General features: G+C 45.8%; 1 protein-coding gene across 1 annotated transcript; it reads left to right on the top strand.

The window, feature by feature from the left end:
- The first annotated feature begins 1,797 nt into the window (after window positions 1–1,797).
- On the top strand, window positions 1,798–23,011 carry BEAN1 (brain expressed associated with NEDD4 1). Its single transcript, XM_083165704.1, has 5 exons — window positions 1,798–2,293; window positions 5,936–6,068; window positions 12,775–12,978; window positions 16,497–16,620; window positions 22,425–23,011. The coding sequence occupies exons 2-5, from the start codon at window positions 6,044–6,046 to the stop codon at window positions 22,696–22,698; spliced, it is 627 nt and encodes a 208-aa protein (XP_083021830.1). The 5' UTR covers window positions 1,798–2,293; window positions 5,936–6,043; the 3' UTR covers window positions 22,699–23,011.
- The last annotated feature ends 4 nt before the right edge of the window (window positions 23,012–23,015 follow it).

Here is a 23,015-nt window from a genome sequence, read left to right as displayed (position 1 = left end):
ACTACAATAAGGACATTATAGAACTGAGAAAAGTCCAGAGAAGGGCAACCAAGCTAATGAAAGAGTCATTAAGCTATGAGGACAGATTAGCCAAATTAGGAATGTTTACGCTGGAAAAGAGATAAGGGGGGGGGGGGGTTGGGACAGGGGGCAAGGCTCCCTTCCATGCTGCTCTAGGGTTACCACCCATCCGGGATTACTCCGGACAATCCGGTAATTAGACCGGGTGTCCGGAGTCCAGACGGGTGGCGTTCCCGGACTATACAATGTCCAGGAACTGGCTGCGGGAGATCATGTGCTGCCGGGGAAAGCCAACTAGAGAGTGGCAGCGCTGTGACTCACTGCGAGGAGGACGAGCAGGAGCAGGTCCGCCTGCTGCTTTTAGAAATACCGTGCCTGCCCTGCTCACGGTCAGCCAGCCAATCGGGTGCGGTGGCTCCTGATTGACAGCTGGACCGCGAGCAGGGCAGGCGCGATATTTGAAATAGCCGCAGGCGGACCTGCTCTGATGTCTGATTGCTATAGCGGCACCATCAGCACGCTGCAGAGCAGCGCGATTTCCTCTGCCCGGCTCCAGCTGACATGCATTTGTACTCCCCTCGGCAAAGAGCATCTGCCCTTCACCTTGGCAACAGACATTTGCCCTCCCCCTTGGCAACGAGCATCTGCCCTCCAACTTGGCAACAGGCATTTGCCCTTCCCCTTGGCAATGAGCATTTGCCCTCCACCTTGGCAACAGGCATTTGCCCTCCCCCTTGTCAACGAGCATTTGCCCTCCACCTTGGCAACAGGCATTTGCACACCCCCGTGGCATCAAGCATGAAGGCTCTGGCATCGAGCAAGAAACCCCAAACAATTAACATGGAGGTAGGCAGCATTTATATGGCATAATAGGTAATAGCCATTACGGTGTGTGGTATATGTAATGGAAATTACGTTGTGTTTGGGATAACGTGTAATGGGCATTAGATTGTGTGGCATAACGTGTAATGGGCATGTAGAATACTTATGTAATGGTTGTGTGACGTATAATGGGCATTCTGGTGTATGTTTTTGGTGCTGTTGTCCCTGTTGTCCTTATTTATTTAAATTGTTGAGCCCTGGCATAACTCGTAATGGGCATTATGGCATGTGGTATAATATGGGTGTGTGACGTGTAATAGTCATTATGGTGTAAATTTTTGAGGGGCACTGTGCCTGTTGTCCTTTTTAAGAAAACATTTTGAGCCCTGGCATAACGTGTAATAGGCACTATGGTGTAGTATAATATGGATGTGTAACGTGTAATAGGCATTATGGTGTAAATTTTTTGTCCATTTTGTCCACTCATGGCATAACGTGTAATGGGCATCATGGTGTGTGGCATAACGTGTTTTTGGCATTACTGTGTTCGAAATCAAGAATAGATTCGATGCAAATGTAACCCTCCATAAGGCGGGTCAAGGGGCGGGGCTGGGGCGGGTCAATGGGTGGACTGTGGGTGTGTCAAGGGGGGCGGGTCAATGTCCGGGAATCACTCAACACAAAGGTGGTAACCCTATGCTGCCCCAATGTCTTCATATTGCAAATGATTTTAAAACTAATGTTTATTGAAAAGAAGGAATGAAGAAGAACATTTTAATTACATTTGTTGAACTTGTCATGATCTCGTAGTCCTCCCAGGTTCATTATCACACCCGACATAGTCTATGTGTCCATGGAAACGTTGGCAAGTCACGGTCACAGCAGCTGGCATGAGATGCTGATAAATGTAATCGTATCAGATAACAGCCTCCCTCTTCAACACGTCATCAGGCGTTGTTCCATATTCCTTTGAAGTAAAGAGATCAGGCTGGGGGATGATTGCTCTCGCCAATAGCATATGCTGCGGCCTCTTACATCTCTCAGCTTCCTATTGATTTCACATGTAAAGAGAGGGGTTTTATGGGGACCAGCAGAGAGATCCGTTGTCACATCCCCCTTCCTCTTTTATCATTCTCAGCACATACTCCACACACTCAGCCTGGGTCTGCACTACGCCTCCTGGACGGTGCTCTTGTTCCACCTAGCGCATAGAGCAATGATACAGTTCCTGTGATCCAGTGCAGGTTCCCGAGAAGGCGCAGCCTTTATTGTACTGATACAGCAGGGGGGTGGATTTTAGTTCATGTCTGCCCTGGATTTTTACAAAGGAATCAAAGCACTCTCATCTGCCGGCTGCTGTCACTTATTTCTATGGCAAATGCGGAACCTTCCATCCACAATCTGCGCCTAAGATACATGGGGACAAGAAATAGACTGCAGTACCCGAGTGGTAAGCAATATGCTGCTTCTGATACATTTATTGTTTCATTACTGGAGTGTGCATTCTGCAGTCATCTCCCAGGCCTTATGTGTCTGTGTGCTGAGGTTTAACTATTGCATGGCCTGGGGTGGAGGAGCTTTACAGTACTGCAGGGATGGTTGCAAAGCAAACGGTACCAATACACAGCACAGCACACATCTAACGTCTAGGAAATGATCACAGAATCTATTTGTGGTTTCTACAACGAAACATTTTGATGCATGATGCATGTATGTATGTTGTGTGTGTATATATATATATATATATATATATATATATATATATATGTAAAGCGCTATGGAATATGTATGCGCTATATAAGAAACTGTTAATAAATAAATAAATATATATATATATATATATATATTTATATATATACCTTCATTAAAAATAGTCCAAAGACTAAATAAATGTAATTAAAAAAAAAAAAAAAAAAGTTTTTGTATTTTACGGAATTATTCTTTTTTTTAAATAATGTTAGTTTTTTTTTTGGGGGGGGGAGGGGTCAAACAAACGTGTAAAATAAAATTTGCATTAGATAGTGTAGATAGCTGATTTATTTTACTGTAACATTTGTTTAATATAGATTTGCTGACCTTTAAATTTGACCAATTTTTTTTTATGAATAATGATTTGCCCAAAAAAATAAAGAAATTACTTCATGGAGCAAAAATCTCGTCAATTTTTTTTGCAGCCTAAAAAAACATGTTGCCTGGCCAGATGCGCCCATTTCCCTCATTAAGGGCACCTCAGTGAATAGGCACAAAAGTGCCAGCTCCATTGCATAACTCAAGGTCAGCAGCATTCAGATAAGAGATGACAATCTTCTGTATGATAAAGAACACTGGGGCAGATGTATTACGCCTGGTACAGTGATAAAGCGGTCAAAAAGTGGAAGGTAATGAACCAGCCAATCATAAGCGTTTGCAAAATGACAAAAGTTGATTGGCTGCAGTGTTATCACCCTCCTTGTTATCACCGCTTTGCCTACTTCTGTGAGCACCTCTACAGGAGAACCCTGGAGAGGAGACAGAAATGATAGAGGGAGGTAAGAGGGAGGCTGAAGTAGCCAAGCTCCGCCCCCTTTTTAGAAAAAAATCACACAATTCGCGGTTCTTCGGGAAGGGATGGGGCTAAAATGCTGGAAAATGGTGCAATTTCAGCCCCACATTTGTCATTTGTCTCGGCAAGGAGGGAGATGCAGGGGCTATGGGGAGCACGCAGGAGACTTGCCCACCTTCCAGGAGGGCCGTGAGGGGGACCTGATTTTCGGGCTTTAATACATCTGACCCTCATTTTTGAGAGGTGGGATTAGAGGATCAGGCCTCTGTAGACTTATGCCTGACCAAACTCAGAAATCACTTTCCTATAGCCCAGTCCTGGACATCTATGAGGGTGGTGGTATATGTGCAGACAGCAGTGACTGGTGACAGAGGTTCTTCCCAAGCATATGATTTCCTTGCTTAACACTTGTGTTGGGGGATGAGTGCAATGTTTGGTCAACGAAAAGGCCTGATTAGAGGGCAGCCTACGGTGCAGTTCTGATAATGCACCAGCCTCTTCACCAAGTGACCAAAAGTCTTAAGGTGCCCATACAATGATATAATATGGTCCTTTATCACATGAAAAGTGCCATATCATAAGTTTTTTACCTCCAGATCCGATGGATTCCTAGATTCCTGGATTGCTCGATGGACAATGGCATTGCATACGATACTTCTTATTTATTTATTTATTTATTATTATTATTATTATTATTTATTAACAGTTTCTTATATAGTGCAGCACATTTTGTTTCCCTTTACAATTGGAAACAGTGATACAACAAACTGGGTATTTACTGACAAAAAGGTAGGAGGTCCCTGCTCGCAAGCTTACAATCTGTAGGGAAATAGGCAGTGATACACAGGGATAGTTATCTACAGTATTTCATAGAGTCCACCAGATTGCAAAGGTTCTTGGTGGGCTGTATGATACGGTCAGGGCAGCCGAGAGGGGGGGGGGGGTGCAGGTACTAATTACCCGGGCCCAGGATTGATGGAGGGGCCCGCAGGGGCCCTGGTCCGAACCCTCCCTTCCCACTTCGTCCATCCCAGGTAGCAACAGCAGCACACACTTCTACAGCATGTGCTGTGCTGACAGCAGGCTCAGCATGAGTGTCTCACTGACAGCATGAGAGGTCATGCTGAGCCTGCTGTCAGCACAGCACATGCTGTAGGTGTGTGCTGCTGCTGAGATTACAGTTTTTAGAGTTTTCTTTCACCCTCCTCTAAATATTTTCGGGGCGTGGCCTAAGTGCGGGAGGTGCCCACACCTCCCACACTTAGGCCACGCCCCCAAATTTTACCGGGGCCCGGCATTTCTCTCGGCTGCCCTGGATACGGTCACCCAGCAATGTTAGCCAGGGGTGAAGAGAAGGAAAAGTGTTAAAGAGAGAATAAGCGAGGGTGTGTTTGGTCTGTACGGTAGGGATGTAAATGAACAGGAAAGGTATGTGAAGGTTATGGGGCTGATTCTGGAATCTGAAAAGTTTGCCTGAAGAGGTGAGTTTTCAGGGAACGCTTGTAGGAAAGGAGACTAAAGCATACCTCTCAATATCGAGGCCTTGGAGATCGGAACGCGTGTGCGACGGAGCCCAAAAAGGGGGCGTGGACCATGTTGAAGAGGGTATGGCATCGCGGGCACACCGTGGCCACAAGCAATGCCCCTCTGTATCACTGAATAGAGTCTATCCCCAGCTTTAGCTTATTCACTACCATTTCTGTTAAGCAATTCCTTGTGTCTGTAGATGGTGCTCCCTGCAGAAGCCTATTGTAATCTTTTCACATGAAGTCCCTGAAGAGAGATGTGAGGGATCCCTCTGTCCTCTGATAATTGCTCACGCACAGGCAGATGGCCCCGCATATGTCATAGGACACTTGGGTCATAAACCAGGAAGTTCTTTGCAAGGGACAGCTCTGATTGGATGATATGTCCCAGGAGGGAGGTATTCATGCCACCACCATTATCAGAGGGTAGATGGGAAGGACACAGAACTTAATATATGAAATGCATCATACACCCCACCCACTGAGTTTTAGGCACACTAGTTTGAAACAATTACTTGGATAAGGAATATGAAGTGCCTCTGTGGCTTTTGGAACTGAAGAACTCAAACCAAGCTAAAGGGTTTTCTAAAGTGTCATGGATTTTGATCGAGAAACAGATTACAGATAACAGTTATTTGAGCTACTGTGACATCATTGGCCTTAACTTGTTTTTGAAATAACCAATCTCCAGTGTATTTCTGCATAACTTGTCTGCCAAACTACCAGGCACTCCTAATAACCTTGTACAGATAGCTGATTTTTGGACATGTTTGGTTAAATATGAATGCCTCCATTGCATAACCTCCAACCTGCCTTTGTGGCAGGTACAGTACTGTTTTTTTTATGGCCTGTACCTTTTTTGGGTCTCCAACTGCCCATTGTAAATATAGGAAAGGGGGTGTGACTACAGCGCGCATAGTGTCCCTCTTTCTGCCTCTCCAATGTTGGGAGGTATGGTATATTAATGTCATATAATGGCATTACTAGCTCTATAAATAGATAATGCTATTTGCTTGTTTTCCAGCTCTGTTGACTAACACAGAAAAACAGCCTGACAGCCGGGAAGAGGCCTCTGTATCTGAGCCACAGTCATTGAGTGAACTTTCCCTTTCAGTTCTTTTGGACAGATTACATGTCAATCAAAGTGGCATGCACAAGTAAGTATGAATAAAAACAAGGGCAAATGCAGGATATCAAAAGAGGGGTTTCCGAAATGCTTGTGGTGATAACCGGCAATTTACTGGGAGTGTCAAGAAAAATGCAGGCGTTTGAGGGGAAGGCGTGCAATGCCCTGATCGGCCTGTTTCTATCGCAGCCGCTGAGTAAGTCCTGCGCTACGCACACCATGCACACACTGGGGAATCATTACATGGTGAGCGGCTGTTATCTGGGAGTGTCAGGGATAATGCAGGCGTGGCCAGGTGTGTGAGGGGAAGTCATGTGATGTTAGCTCCGCCCCTTATCAGCCTGATTCTATCACAGCCGCTGAGTAAGTCCTGGGCTACGCACACCATGCACACACTGGGGAATCATTACATGGTGAGCGGCTGTTATCTGGGAGTGTCTGGGAATACGCAGGCGTGGCCTGGTGTGTGAGAGGAAGTCATGTGACGTCAGCTCCGCCCCCGATCAGCCTGATTCTATCGCAGCCGCTGAGTAAGTCCTGGGCTATGCACAGACTGCACACACTGGGGAATCATTACATGGTGAGCAGCTGTTATCTGGGAGTGTCAGGGAATACGCAGACATGGCCAGGTGTGTGAGAGGAAGTCATGTGACATCAGCTCCGCCCCCGATCAGCCTGATTCTATCGCAGCCGCTGGGTAAGTCCTGGGCTACGCACACCATGCACACACTGGGGAATCATTACATGGTGAGCGGCTGTTATCTGGGAGTGTCAGGGAATACGCAGACGTGGCCAGGTGTGTGAGGGGAAGTCATGTGATGTCAGCTCCGCCCCCGATCTGCCTGATTCTATCACAGCCGCTGAGTAAGTCCTGGGCTACGCACAGACTGCACACACTGGGGAATCATTACATGGTGAGTGGCTGTTATCTGGGAGTGTCAGGGATAATGCAGGCGTGGCCAGGTGTGTGAGGGGAAGTCATGTGACATCAGCTCCGCCCCTGATCAGCCTGTTTCTATCACAGCCACTGAGTAAGTCCTGGTCTGCGCACAGACTGCACACACTGGGGAATCATTACATGGTGAGTGGCTGTTATCTGGGAGTGTCAGGGATAATGCAGGCGTGACCAGGTGTGTGAGGGGAAGTCATGTGACATCAGCTCCGCCCCTGATCAGCCTGTTTCTATCACAGCCACTGAGTAAGTCCTGGTCTGCGCACAGACTGCGTGCACTGGGAAAATCATTTGATGGTAATTAACTTGCAAATGGATTGCAGCTATACACAGGCCTGTGATATTTTAATAGCCACGCTAAGCAATTTGCACAGGACGGGATGTTACTCTGGTTGGGTACCATACATCTAGCCGCTGTCCAAAAATTAGCAGCCGTGCGATCAGGTCTGAATCAGGCACACTGTACAGGTTATTTAAATCAAATCACTCCATCCAATCAGGGACAAGTCTGCAAATGAGGATTTCTTTCATGAAACTCGCACACTTTGCACAAATACACGCACCCAACAAATGCGAGATCCAATTACAAATGCCTATTGCAGTGTGCGGATTTTGTACAATATGTGGCATGCCATCATTGGCCAATTAAGCTATGATGCCGAGAGAGGGGGGAGAGGGTACTGATTACTTGGGCCCAGGTCTAGTGGGGGGCCTAGGTCTAAGGGTGCATGGCCATGCCTCCCACAATTAGGCCATGCCTCCTGATAAGTACTTGGGCCATTGGGCCATTTTCAGGGTGCTCTCTACTGCCCTGGATGGGAGTTCCATGTCATATGGGAAAAGTGGCGTGCAGTGGGGTAAGGCAGGTGAGGCACAGCCTTTCCTGTCATACTAGCGCATATGCCAACTCCATTATCTTCTAGAACGTGCTAAATAAATAAGAAGTACATTCTGATTGGTTGTTATTGGCCACATCCCATCTTAAATAGAACTCCCATCTTAGTAAACAAACCCCCTGGGATCTGATTGGGTGCTGTGGGCAACGCCTTCATTTGCCCTCTTTAGAAAGTTGATCCCCTGCATCGTTAATGTGTGTACATGCCAGCCAGCAACATGCATGTTCTGTGGGGTCCTGTCGACTCACTAAACAATATTGTTAATGATATCGGCAGCGTGTACGCACTTAGGGCCTGATTCAGACCCGATTGCTCATCTGCAAATTTACAGATGACTGCGCGAGGTTAGCCGCCGCCCAGACAGAGTGGAAACCCGCCCTATGCAGAGGTCATCCGTCGGGATACTGACCAATAGGAAGCCACCTGCCGGGATTTCGTATCCAACTCTTGACATGAATGGAATGTGTAAAGTATCTCACATAGCTTTCAATGTAATCATTTTGCTTCTAATGTCAACAGAACGACGTGTTACAATCACATTACTTTGAAACAAACAGACATTTAAAATGTATTTGTATTTCCTTCGATGCTTTCTAGAAATGTGACTCCTCTTTTGCCCAAGGTTGCATATCCTGGGAGGCTCCCGGAAACCGGGTGCCCCTCCCGGCTCCGCATAAAGGTGGGCAACCTTCCCCAATACCGCCGGATCCCCCACATCTCCCCTGCGGCAGCGTTAAATTACCGCGATTCGTGGCTTTTCTGGGGAGGGTTTAAATATGCAAATTGTGTCATTTTAGCCCCTCCCCTCCTGGAAGACACACAAATTGCAGGATTTGCAGTACTGGGGCAGGGATTGGTGATGTCTACATCAGGTTCCACCCCCAGAAGTGCTCCTGACAGTGTCCCTTCCGAGTTCCCCAGGAGAGGAGACTTTACACGTAGGCACGTATGCTTTTACCATCCCACAGTAACATTATCTTCCGGCAAAAACTTGTTTGAGAGCTTAATGTGATCATGCGAATGATACAGAAGATGGCAAAAATTAGCAGATGCCATCTAAACTAGGGATGGCCATCATTGCCATCGATGGTTGCCATCGATGGCAATTCAGCATCTGGCCATCGATAGTGCTAAACTATGCAATGGATGGCCATCAATATTTTTACATATCGATAGTCATCCATTGTATTTGATTGATTGGCCTGTGGGCCAATCAAAACAGAGGTGGGGCTTCGTGGGTGTCAGGGGTGGAGCTATGCTCTCTGTCCCGGCTCTTTGAAAAAAAAAAAGCAAAACATCGTTTTGCTCTTCCATCGATGGAGGGAAACCATCTGGTTCTCCAGCATCAATGGTAAACGTATTCAACATCGGCCATGAACCATCGATGATTTTGAGTCATCGATGGTCGATGGCCATCCCTAATCTTGGAAAGTGTTTTCCTTGGTAGAGAAAACATTGCAGGTGTCAGGATTTCCATAATCTATGACTTGTCCAAATAGGTTTATAAAAGGGAAAATAAACAGCTTTTGCAAGAAAATGAATTCAGACATATCCCTGGCATAAGGAAAGGGCTGAGGGCCCGATTCAGACTCTTTCGCTGGGCTGCGAATTGGATCTGATGGAGCTGCAGCACCAGGCCTCCGCATACAAACAGGCCCATCAGACAGACACCAGCCGGCCACAGGGATAGCCATAAATCCTGAGAATTACAATTTCATGCCCATTTTGCACATGTTTAGATTTTTTGTACTTTTATAGGTACTTATGTAGTATCTGGGCTGCCGATTTTTTGATTGTATGCCTTAAGTTAAGGCATACAATCAGATGCGATGCGATGCGATATCGCATCGCATCGCATCCGATATCGCATCCGATATCGGATGCGATGACCCGATTTTTCCATAGGAATCAATGTTAAAATGATTCCTATGGAAAAATGGGTCCTTTTCATACCCCTACTATCCAAGTGGGCATGGAGTTGGATATAAACCTGTGGCGAGCGTAGCGAGCCACCGAGCCCGAAGCGTGGCGAGCGAAGCGAGCCCCGCGAGGGGACGGTATTCGTCCCCTCGCGGGGCTCGCTTCGCTCGCCACGCTTCGGGCTCGGTGGCTCGCTACGCTCGCCACAGGTTTATATCCAACTCCATGCCCACTTGGATAGTAGGGGTATGAAAAGGACCCATTTTTCCCATTGAATTCCATGTTAAAATGGACTCAGTCCATTTTAACATTGATTCCTATGGAAAAATCGGGTCATCGCATCGCATCGCATCGCATCGAATCGCATGGTCGCATGCGATGCGATGCGATCTCCCGATCCGACCCGATTTAGAAATCGGCAGCCCAGATACTACATAAGTACCCTTTTATATATTTAGGGAGAAATTGGGATGTATAGTGTATGGGTTCTATATGCCAACATCAGGGCCGCCAATAGGGGGGTGCTGTGGGTACAGCTGTCCCAGGCCCCGGCCTCTGGAAGGGCCCGGACAGCTCATTTTGCTCACTGCAACCCCCCTCCCCCGACTGTCTCCGCTGTGCTTATTGCGCTGAACAAAGCAGGTCCCGAGCGCAGGCTTGTTCAAACCAGGCGGACAATTAAAATGCTTTTAATGTTCTATAGTTATATTTATATACATTTATATATATTCACTATTACTATCACTTTTGTTTTCTTATCATAATCAGCATTATTACCATTACATCCCTCCTATTATAGTTATTTTCATATCTTCATCCAAATTTATTATTATTATTTTTATATATATATATTTATTATTATTTTTAATTTATATTATTTTTATATTTATATTCATTTTTTATTTTATTTTATTTCATTTTATTTTATTTAATTAATTATTATTTATTATTTATTATTGGCTATTAATTCATGAATATAGAAATGTGCATTGTTCCTCCAAATTCTATTACTGAAATTATTACGTTGATAATAACTGATCCATGGCTATACAAAATGAATGGTCCAAAAGATATAATAATGATAAAATGAGAAAATGAAAAATCAGCCATTAGCATAATTTATAGATTAAGACTTCTTAAATAGAATGTTAAAAAGTTTTTTGATCTCATGTACTTTATTTTATTAATTTTTCCTGATAATCTTTTCTGATAATTTATGTCAAAATGTGATAGATCCCTGTATAAAAATAAAAATATATGATGATATTGAAAATTAAATAATAAATATTCTGACGAGACAAGATGGGATTCGAACCGGTCTCCCACTATGAGAATCTACCATAATCAGAATCTCTACCACGGAGCTACGCCAGCTCTACATGATAAATAAGTGCCAATTAGATCTACTTATACCTGGTCTAAATAACCTCCTCAAAACGTTCGTTGATGCCTTTAGAGTTTAATAATGAAAAATATGGTTTTATTGTTGTGTATATATAGCCTTCTAATAATATATATAAAAATTTAAAGTTATTATTAAAAGCAGATCTGAGTCCACACATCTGAAATTGCAGATACGTATTTCTTCAATGCCTGACCCACATTAAAGCTACAGCTGCGGCTTAATTGCTACTAAAGGCTGATTGGCCAAAACAACCTTTTTATACCTGGGCAGGTAACCAATTATTTACCTTCTGATGAAACCGTCAGCACCCTCAGACGGAGAAAAGCGTCAAGGACTTATTGCCTGACTTTCCTGAATACCTCTGATTGATCCAACACCTCCTGCACTTCCGAGATTGGACCCTGTTATTTGCCTTACCACATCACCGCATCTTGCACCCTCGATCCAGGTGTTACTCCACTACGTCCGTCCATCGGGACGCCCGGGCTACCTTCTACCATCTGCGATTTAACAGCTCCCAGCGCCAGCCCCTCTCCATCCGGGGCCACGCTGGTCGTCAGCGGTACACTTCGCGGCTTGTCAGCTCCCAGCGCCAGCCCCCTTTCCATCGTGGAGCCACGCTGGTTGTAGCAGACAAGCAGACGCCCGGCCATGGAGTCTGCTCCCGGTGTCAGCTCAACAAACATCAGAGCACTATCGGTGGTAGCGGACTCCTCTAACGAGTTCTATAACATCACACAAGGACGAGGACTACAAGGGGTAATATTTATGTCTTTATACAAGAACTAAGGCAATTGTATCAATCTAATTCCAATCTTCTCACACAAAGTTGCGATTGACTTTTCAAAGGATCCATGTTTTAAACAGAGGCATTATTCTTAAATATTCAGGCTCAATATCAAGTCAGCTGCTTATATATCAATTTGTATCTGCATATGCATTTTTAATATTGTGTATTTTTTAACATTATGTATTGTTTATTATATTTATAATTTTTCATTGAGTAAAAACTAATAGATCAACACAGTGCGCGCTCTCTTTATTCTAATTTAATTAAAATGCTTCACTGGCTTTTGAGCCAATCAGAGATTGCGTACCAGCAGCCAATCAGATCAGCTGCCTGTACTTGAGCTCTGATCGGCTCACCAGCCGGTGCTGCATTTTAATTGACCGCCAGCATCCTGAGTTGAAGATTCCTGCGCTCCGGAACCTCCAGGTTGCAGCTCAGCGGAAGAGGAGACAAGGGAGCAGGAGCTGGAGCTGGGTTACGGTAAGTCAAGTGAGGAGGGGGAGGGCCGGACTAGAAATGAGTCCCGGGCCCCAAAATTCCTGATGGCAGCCCTGGCCAACATGGCATTGGACTTACCTCCTCCACTTCTCATAATAGGTCGTTGAACATTTCAGCCCCAGGCCCATTTTGCCCTTAATCCAGGCATGTTGATTACTAAAATGTACAGTGAAATTCTTGATGTGCAAGTGACCACAATAAAATGGCGTCTGCCCACAACTCACTTCCTCCACTGTGCACACCAGATACATGAAGTGAAATGTCTTCTCTTTTCAGAAATTCAGTTAAACCAGAGTAACCCTTTTCCGGAATATTTTGGTTACATCCGGAGCGGACATGACCCCACGTTGCTGGTGTCTCCACTGGCCGTGGCTGGCATTGTAATTGGACTTGTTCTCTTCTTATCCTGTGTCACAATCATCATTGGAAGCCTGAGGAAAGATCGGGGAGGAGACTGGCGCCTGGAGAATCCAAGCTTTGGTATGAAGCTTTTCCCTTAATCCTACACATCAATACCTGTTTGTCTCAAACCTCTCATATAGCACTTGACCGGTTTCTGATGGGTGAATCAGTCTTTTCATAATTCTAAGCTCCTCTATCTTCATTTAAAGCTGCACAACCACCTACTGTACTAATAACCTTTCATAGGTGAACCAGGGACTTTGGCAAGTAGCTGTGACTCCACTGTCCCTCTTTCAGCACTGAATAAAAACCAGGCAGGGACGAAGACCAATCACAAACTGCAATCAAGAGTTTGATCTTCTTGCTCACATCTCTGATCTGCCGCCAACTAAAGTTGATTAACAAAAAGAATTTGCCAGGTATGGATTACAGAAACAGATGCACACAGCCCCTGTTTCTCCAGTTAGAGGTACAGTCGGTGGTAGTGCAGCTTGAAATGCTTGGCAATAATAATAATTGAAATGACATCCATGGCAATGTAGGAAGGTAACATTCTGTTGAATAACAGCAGGTTGCACTTGTATTGCTTTGTCCTCATCAACAGCATCACTATACAAAAGAATCCTGGGACCTCAGGTCCATTTGCCCTCTGCTCTGTTTCACACCCAGACAGTGTCCATAATCTGTAAAGTTTGGGAAAACACAACATGAAGCAGACATTGGACCTCATTCAGGTCTGGTCGTTGTTGCGGTCTAAGTCTGATGCCATCCCTGCATCCTGTGTTGCAGAACTACCGACTGTTAAATGCCTGATAGTAGGGATCCCGATTTATAGGGGCTATTCTCCCTCGTGGGGGTCCACGATAGCCATAGAGGTAGAATAGAACCTATGGCAAATGCAGCCAGCTACCAAACCCGCAAGGGGCTTCAATGGGCTTTGCCCCTTGTCGGAGTACCAGCAGTCAGACCGGCATACCAAACCCGGAATGGCCTGGGGAAGGGTCCTCTGTGCAAAATGGCATGGTCTCTGAAAATGACAAACTCTGTAGCAGGATCTATGCAGTGGAGGATTTGGCCGGAGGGTAGCCATTTTGTGTGTTTATGGTTTAGGTAGACTGTATATTAGTGCTTTATCTTTAATTATAAGATGTTATGAGAACGGGTTACACTCTTCAATTTCATCACTGAATAATACTAGGAACAACCTTGTTAGACAGTGTAAGACATTGGGGGAGATTCTCTAAGCTAGAAATGCGGTAAAAACCCCGTTATCTGGGTTTTTACCGCATTTTGGGATGCTGTAAGCATCCCCCGCCGGGTTACCCCGGCAGGGGGGCATCGCCAAAAAAATCTGGCGATGCCCCATAGAAGCCAATGGGCTTCTACTGCATCCCACCGCCACCTCGCAACGTCCCCCCGCCGCCCCGCATCGCCCCCTCACCTGTGTCCGGGCAGCACAGAGCTGTGCTGCCTGGACCTGTGACCTCCTCCCTGCACTGATCCTCTTCCGGGTGCAGGGAGGAGGAGAGCCCGGTGCAGCAGCAGCAGCGCCCAGTGTGGGAGGGAGGGGGGAGCCGCCGGGACCTGCTGGGACCCGGAGACTCTCACCGCAAAGGACAGCTCTTAACGCAAGAGCTGTCCTTTGCTATAATTATCGCATATGTTACAACATATGCGATAATTATAATTGCGAAGACAGGCGAAGGGGGGCGAAGGGGGGCGGAGAATCTTAGAGAATCTCCCCCATTGGCCCTTATTCAGATCTGATCGCAGTAAAAATTTGTTCTCAAAATGGGCAAAACCATGTGCACTGCAGGTGGGGCAGATGTAACATGTATAGAATGAGTTTTGTGTGAGTTATTTTGTTTCTGTGCAGGGTAAATACTGGCTGCATTATTTTTACACTGCAATTTAGATTTCAGTTTCACCACACCCCACCCAAATTTAACTCTCTCTGCACGTTACATCTGCTCCACCTGCAGTGCACATGGTTTTGCCCATTTTGAGAACAAATTTTTACTGCGATCAGATCTGAATAAGGGCCTTTGTTTGTAAGCAAATAGACTAGCTGTGCTTGTATAGCAAACAAAGAGTATTTGGTACTTGAGATTGACAAACAATGTTTAAGGTCTTTAGTTAAATATACTATAAGTGCTTAAATGACCAGATGAGTTTATGACTACAGAGAATATTTTGATTTGATAGTTAATCTAAAGATATATACATCAGAGGATAGGGGAAGCATGACTGAGTACAGTGGCCCAGGTGCAAAAACAGAATTTGGGCCCCCCTCCTCCACTCCAACCCAAGTTCACAATATGCTACACAAAAGTCAGCCCTTTAGTCCTCAGGGGCCCCCAGTGCAATGTATTTGTATTGCTGAATTACATCTTCCCCCACCAACTTGTGTGAAAACAGCCACTTAGAAGTGGAATAGGTTGCAGGGCGGGGGGTTAGATTTACGTGGCGGGGTACAGAAGTTAGCCACTATTGGGGAGGGTTAGGGATGGGGGGCAGGGGGAGGGTAAGTATACTTACCTGACCCTTATCAGGATTCCCTCCTTCGGGATACCATCAGTATTCTAACATAAAATGTGACGGCAGATAAGAACCACTTGGCCCATCTAGTCTGCCCCTTTTTTAAACCTGTTACCTCAAACCATATTTGATCCTTATTTCTTTGTAAGGATATCAATATGCCTATCCCAAGCATGTTTACATTGTTCTACTGTATTTGCCTCTACCACCTCTGATGGGAGGCTATTCCACTTATCTACTACTCTTTCTGTGATGTCATTCTTCCTCACATTTCCCCTGAACCTTCCTCCCCCCGGCGTCAGTGCATGTCCTCGTGTTCTGCTGCTCCTCTTCCTGTGTAGAATGTCTCCCACCTGTACCTTCCTCCCCCCAGTGTCAGTGCATGTCCTCGTGTTCTGCTGCTCCTCTTCCTGTGAAGAATGTCTCCCACCTGGACCTTCCTCCCTCTAGTGTCAGTACATGTCCTCGTGTTCTGCTGCTCCTCTTCCTATGACTAATGTCTCCCACCTGGACCTTCCTCCCTCTAGTGTCAGTGCATGTCCTCGTGTTCTGCTGCTCCTCTTCCTGTGACTAATGTCTCCCACCTGGACCTTCCTCCCTCTAGTGTCAGTGCATGTCCTCGTGTTCTGCTGCTCCTCTTCCTGTGACTAATGTCTCCCACCTGTACCTTCCTCCCCCTAGTGTCAGTGCATGTCCTCGTGTTCTGCTGCTCCTCTTCCTGTGAAGAATGTCTCCCACCTGTACCTTCCTCCCTCTAGTGTCAGTGCATGTCCTCGTGTTCTGCTGCTCCTCTTCCTGTGACTAATGTCTCCCACCTGTACCTTCCTCCCTCTAGTGTCAGTGCATGTCCTCGTGTTCTGTTGCTCCTCTTCCTGTGACTAATGTCTCCCACCTGTACCTCTCTCCCTCTAGTGTCAGTGCATGTCCTCGTGTTCTGTTGCTCCTCTTCCTGTGAAGAATGTCTCCCACCTGTACCTTCCTCCCCCTAGTGTCAGTGCATGTCCTCGTGTTCTGTTGCTCTTTCAAAGAAATCTTTCCTCTATATGGTCTCTCCACAGATGGAATCTCCTATGCAGCTTCCTTTGGAGACCTGAGATCTGTCTGCACTGGGGACATTTCTCCAGCCTTAGAGTTTGGCTCCTACCTAGAGCTTAGTGCTTCCTATATGGATTTCCCCCCATGGTAAGAACAAATAGTAGAATATAGCCCAATCTATCTATGTATGGAGAGACTGATGGAGAGACTGATGGAGAGACTCTGACGGTCTCTCCGCCTGCTTCCATACAGTGAACGACTCACAGCACTCTGATTGGTCAATAGCTCCAGCCACTCATCATTGAGAATGTTTGCAGCCATTCACTGTCTGTCTGTAGCCTGTGTGAGTCACAAACCAAGCAGCTGGGCAGTATTCTCTACCTGCCCTAGTTTGAAGGCCCATATAATCTTGGGCCCTTGGCAACTGCCCAGTGTGCCACTATGTTTAGTTGGCCCAGCATGGCAGCCCTGGTTTCCCGAATAACATCAACATCAACTTTTAAAATAAGTCTTTGATTGGTGGTAGATCTTAGGACTATTATAAAAACTTACTGGGCTATGGATCATAGGCTGGACACAATGAAGGTCAACATATAAGGGTCGACCACTAAAGGTTGAAAGGGCTTATGTTGACACCTGAAATAAGTCGAAATGGCTAAGGTTGACAGGATTTGGAATGTCCAAAATGGGAAGGTCGACAGTGAATACAGATGTAGCCGGCCTCATCTTTACAGGGGCTGGCGAAACTATCGCCAGCTTCATCCACTGCCTCCCCCGCCGGTCCCAATTACCACACAAACCCCTCCCCTAACCCTGCCCATCTCACCGAAGCGGAGACAGGCAGGGACTCACTGCCCAGCCGCCGAGAGACTAAGACGTGCGTACGCGTGAGACACACGCGTGTCCCAGTTTAATGAAGTCCCTTCCACCGGCGCTCGCATGGCTCGATGCGCTTGGCACACTATTATATTCTCCCACACCGCAATAGTGGATGGTATCACATAAAATACCGCCTGTCGGTAAAAGTCGGCTAAAACAAAAAATCACAAATAACTCATGTCGGCACAAGTCGGCTAAAAAAAACTGCAAAAAACTAATGTCGACCTTTAAACTGTCAACCTGTCCATCAATCTCGGCCAGCGATAAAGACGCGCGGGGACGCGCACTGCTTCCAATATAGCCCCCACACATACACCGATGTGAGGGCATTTGCCAAACTAAGCAAAATCGCTTAGAAAATGCCTTAATATCGGCATGTGTGTAGGCCGTATAAGAGTAAATGCCACATTAGATCTGTGAGTCAGGGGAGAGGGCATTTAAATAAATCCTAGTTGGCAGACAGGATGGATGGACGGAACTGTAATATGCCCTATTAGGAGGATGAATGAAATCCTAGTGAGGATTATATGATATCACTCATCTCCTATATTTAATGTAAAACAGACAGGGAACGATTAGAGGCTTCTTCTGGCCGACCTTCACAGAGAATTTAGTTTAAATGAAGAAGTCATGCCATTTAGTATATGAGTCGTTTTAGCTGGCTACGGTGCCCATATTAGCCTCATGAATGTATGCCCTGGAAAGGATTGGCAAACACAGCGACCTTCCAGTGATTTCAAGGTTGTTTCTTGTAGCATAGGGGCTTGTTCAGACCTGGGCCTTTATTCAGATCTGATTGCAGTACATATTTAGCAAAAAAGAGAGCGCACTGTGTTGATCAATTGTAAATTTTTACTGAACAATTTAGAAATATATTTAATACATTTATAAAAAATAAAATAAATAAACAGACAATTTGTTTAAAAATATATGCATTAAGCACTAATTCATTAAAAACTTTCCGACCGTGAAATAACTTGTAATTGACCAGATTGGTAATTTTATGCCTTCAATAGTAGCAGTTCCTGAGGAATCAATATTACAGTTCCTTTAAATATATTGTGCAGCTGATAGCTATCAGTGAGGCGGTGCTCCTTATTGTAAAGAACAGGTTATATTACCAGATGTCTCCTGCGGGTGGATGGGGTGGTGATGTTGGATCCAGACGGACACCCGCTACCACCGGTGTTGCTCCGATGGTGAGGGAGCCGGTACCGGGAGCAGGTGTCTTAGACGGGACTCAGCGGGTCTGCTGACAACCAACGCGGCCCCGATGTGAAGAGAGCCAGCGTTGGGAGCTGACAAGGCTGGAAGATGAGTCGCACCCAGGACGGTCTGATGTAATAGACGTCTCTGCACACCTGTGCAGGGGACACTGGAGGAATGAACCTTTAGCTGTTGGTAGGAGCAGTCCGGCAATGTGGGGCACAAATACACCAATTGAGGCAGTCTGGAAAGTAGTCACGATCGGAACAAAGTATGTCTTGACGCGTTTCTCCGTCCTTCTATTGCTGACGGTTTCATCAGAAGATAGTCTGTAGGTGATCAGCCCAGGTATATAAAGGTGGCCCGTCCAATCATTGGAGGGCAACAATCTAATGCACCTGTTGGTTGTTTTAGCGATTCACAAGTCGGAAACTTTATTGCTTCGTATCAAGCTGTGAGTTAGTAATATAGTATATAATAAGTGCTGCCTCAATTGGTGTATTTGTGCCCCACATTGCCGGACTGCTCCTACCAACAGCTAAAGGTTCATTCCTCCAGTGTCCCCTGCACAGGTGTGCAGAGACGTCTATTACATCAGACCGTCCTGGGTGCGACTCATCTTCCAGCCTTGTCAGCTCCCAACGCTGGCTCTCTTCACATCGGGGCCGCGTTGGTTGTCAGCAGACCCGCTGAGTCCCGTCTAAGACACCTGCTCCCAGTACCGGCTCCCTCACCATCATAGCAACACCGGTGGTAGCGGGTGTCCGTCTGGATCCAACATCACCACCCCATCCACCCGCAGGAGACATCTGGTAATATAACCTGTTCTTTACAATAAGGAGCACCGCCTCACTGATAGCTATCAGCTGCACAATATATTTAAAGGAACTGTAATATTGATTCCTCAGGAACTGCTACTATTGAAGGCATAAAATTACCAATCTGGTCAATTACAAGTTATTTCACGGTCGGAAAGTTTTTAATGAATTAGTGCTTAATGCATATATTTTTAAACAAATTGTCTGTTTATTTATTTTATTTTTTATAAATGTATTAAATATATTTCTAAATTGTTCAGTAAAAATTTACAATTGATCAACACAGTGCGCTCTCTTTTTTGCTATATATCTCTTGTTCTTGTTAAAAAGACTCAGTCTTTTTCTTTGGGAGCAGCACTATTTTTGAGCTGTGAATCATATAAATTAAAACATATATATTGGTAACTTTTTGCGCCTGATTTGCCCTCTGGGCATTCTTTTCGCAGTACATATTTGTTTGGAAAATGGGCAAAACCATGTGCACTGCAGGTGGGGCAGATGTAATGTGTATGGAGAGAGTTCGATTTGTGTGAGTTATTTTGTTTCTGTGCAGGGTAAATACTGGCTGCATTATTTTTACACTGCAATTTAGATTACAGTTTCAACACACCCCACCCAAATTTAATTCTCTTTGCACATGTTACATCTGACCCACCTGCGGTGCACATGGTCTTGCCCATTTTCCAAACAAATTTGTACTGCGATCAGATCTGAATAAGGGCCCTGATCGCTGGGCTGCTGTTGAGTCCTGCAGTCAGGTGATCACCCTCTGCCAAAGTGAAATCCTGCACTGCGTAAGGCAGCAAAAAGCTTGCAAAAATATCGTAGATCGTTGTAAATCCACTTGCAACTCACTCGCCATGAAATGATTTCCACAGTGTGCGCAGTCTGTGCGTAGCGCAGGACTTACTCGGACGGTGCGATAGAATCAGGCTGATCGGGCCCGGAGCTGACGCATGCCTTCCCTTAAAAACGCATGGGCATGGCTGCATCACCCACATTGCTATCGTCATAATCTAAACCACTTGCCAAGAACAGAGGGGTTACCAGGCAAACGGAATCTCTCCTCACTGCGTGTGCCCATGCAATCACTCCCCCTGCTGGCAGCTCTGAGTAAGTCAAGACTTACTCTGTGCTGCGATGGCAGTGGGGAGGAGGACGATCCTGGGGCGCATCGTTAATGATATTGAGTGTATACACTATCCAATATTTTTTAAGGTTAATTACATTTAAGAAAATAGTTTCAATTTCTGTGCAATTTTTGAAAAACAGATTAGCCAGTTAAGCTGCTAAGTGGCAAAACAAATCCGTAAGAACCGCTGCTCCCCCATTAGTTTCATGTGGACTGGCGTTTGTTCAGAGATTTATTTACACATAACAAGGGTGTATATGTTTTCCTGGACCGGATAAGCATCTGGTGCTATAACGGAATCATCTCCCCCGTATTATCCTGCAGCATATTCTCAGAACACAACAATTTAATTGCTTTCAGATTCCTCTTCCTGATGGTTTCAGTTTAGAATTTACTGGCCATCTGCTGGAAGCTGGAGAGTAACATAATGATATGAGAAAAGCCTGTCTGCCATAGGTTTATCTGAGTGCAATGTGTCCTCTGCTCTTGTATGTATATAATAAAGTCAAGTGCTGTTAAAAATTGGTGGTCATCTGCCCAGCACCAACTCAAATCATGGCCAGCATCCTTCTGCCCCCGCCACTAAACAAATACGAAATAGCCTTCTGTAATAGTGTTGACCACTTCGGTGGTGTGCCCGTAAATTTCTGAGCTGTGCTGCAGGAGCGGGGTCTCCCGGAAAACTTCCGGGCATGCCCTGATAAGTAGGTGTGCACCAGCTGTGCTCCACTGGCACACCACCTATAGGGGCACACACAACCCCAGCGTCGCACCCTGGCACATACCATCCCCGGCACATACCTCCCCGGCGATCATACGCCAGATCGCTGGGGCTCCCCTGCTGATGCCAGGCCCCACTCGGGGATTTCAAGGCCGCTTGGGAGCCCTCAGGTGTTCGTGCCCCTGAACACATGAATGCCAAAGCGCCCAAACACCCAAGGACGCCCAAACTGTAGGGGCCAGGATCAGGAATGCATCGCATTCCAGATATCGGTAATTCGGGCAGCATTGGGAATAGAGGTATTCCAGCAGGTATCGGAGACAACTGCTGCGGTCCCTTTTTGTAAATTCGGGGGATAGTTAATATTTGTGGCTGAACCCTGAAAATGGGTGTTTTTAATTGACCAGCCAGAAATATACAATAATACATGGCTCCCACAGTGTTCTGTCTAGTTCAAGTTTCATGTACATTTTTGTTCCATGTCCAAGGTCCAGGGCTGCCGAGAGGTATTCCGGGCCCCGGTAAAATTTTGAGGGCGTGGAATAATTGTGGGGGGCGTGGCCACCTCCCAGGATTAGGCCACACCCCCAAAATATTTAAGGTGTGAAAAAAATGGCAAGGGGGGGGGGGGGTGTTATTATTGCCCCCACTCAGCAGCAGCACACACCTGCCTCCAGCATGTGCTGTGCTGACAGCAGGCTCAGCTTGAGCATATTTTACATTTATACACGCTTCCCTGTCAGAGAGACGCTCATGCTGAGACTGCTGTCACTCAGCACATGCTGTGGGTGTGTGCTGCTGCCCAGGAGGGATGGAGGGGTAAGAGGGGGTCGGATCAGGGCCCCTCCAGCAAGCCCGGACCCGGGTACCCCCTCCCTCTCAGCGGCCCTGCCAAGGTCAAAATGTGCTGACATCAAATCATGGTCCCTATCAAGTCTTTTTACTTTTACTGGGATCCCATCAGTGTATTTAACCCCTGGGCTACTCTAAATCAGATTGCTTTGATGTCTGTGAATTCTCTTACTGATAACTTAATATCCACTTAGAAATGATGTCATTTCCCCTGGGGTGACTGAATGGATTATCTATCTAAAACAAGTGGCCAATTAATTAGAACAGTCTTTCTGAGCCCCTTGAAAACTTTTTTTTTTAGGTCAATGGTAGTAATCTACGCTTGTGCACTTTGTTCTTGCAGCTACAACGATTGTGTTGGACCGGGAGCCTGGGGAAACTACTTACCTACAGACAACCCCCCACCATACTCTTTGGAAGACCCGCATCTTAGACAAAACTCATCACTCAGCACTGAAAGGAGTTCACAAGACAACATGGACCATCTCCGGCCTTCTACACCTTTCTCTATGCTTAGCCTCCATGTTGTTCCACCAAACCAAATTCCTGTAACCCCCATGGACATATTGAAAGATATCTCAACACCGGGAAGTCATGTATCACAGGAAAACATTTAAGCGATTTTACTGTACTTAGCAGTGTATCTTGTCTATACCTTGGAAAACAGGTCATCGTTTAATGTTCCGATTCATCCGATATGTATGTTTGTGTAATATGGTGGTTATAGGTCTTAAAATGAAGAAGTGCAATTAGTTTATATCTAGCAATAAATAGGTGCAATAGTTTTTATATGGAAATGTTGTTGCCATCTTTGAGGGCTACTGGTAACCGCATTTGTTGCCCATCTAGCCAAAAGTTATCTTCTAAATATGTGTGTTTTCTGGGTACCAAAACAACAATTAATGATCAATAAAGTAATTATTAACTAGACGGA

The sequence above is a fragment of the Crinia signifera genome, chromosome 11 (assembly GCF_055691185.1).
Source record: "Crinia signifera chromosome 11, ASM5569118v1, whole genome shotgun sequence".
In the NCBI taxonomy this organism is placed as follows: domain Eukaryota; kingdom Metazoa; phylum Chordata; class Amphibia; order Anura; family Myobatrachidae; genus Crinia; species Crinia signifera.
Note: the sequence above shows the minus strand (reverse complement) of the source record. Positions and strands in the feature narration are given on the sequence as shown.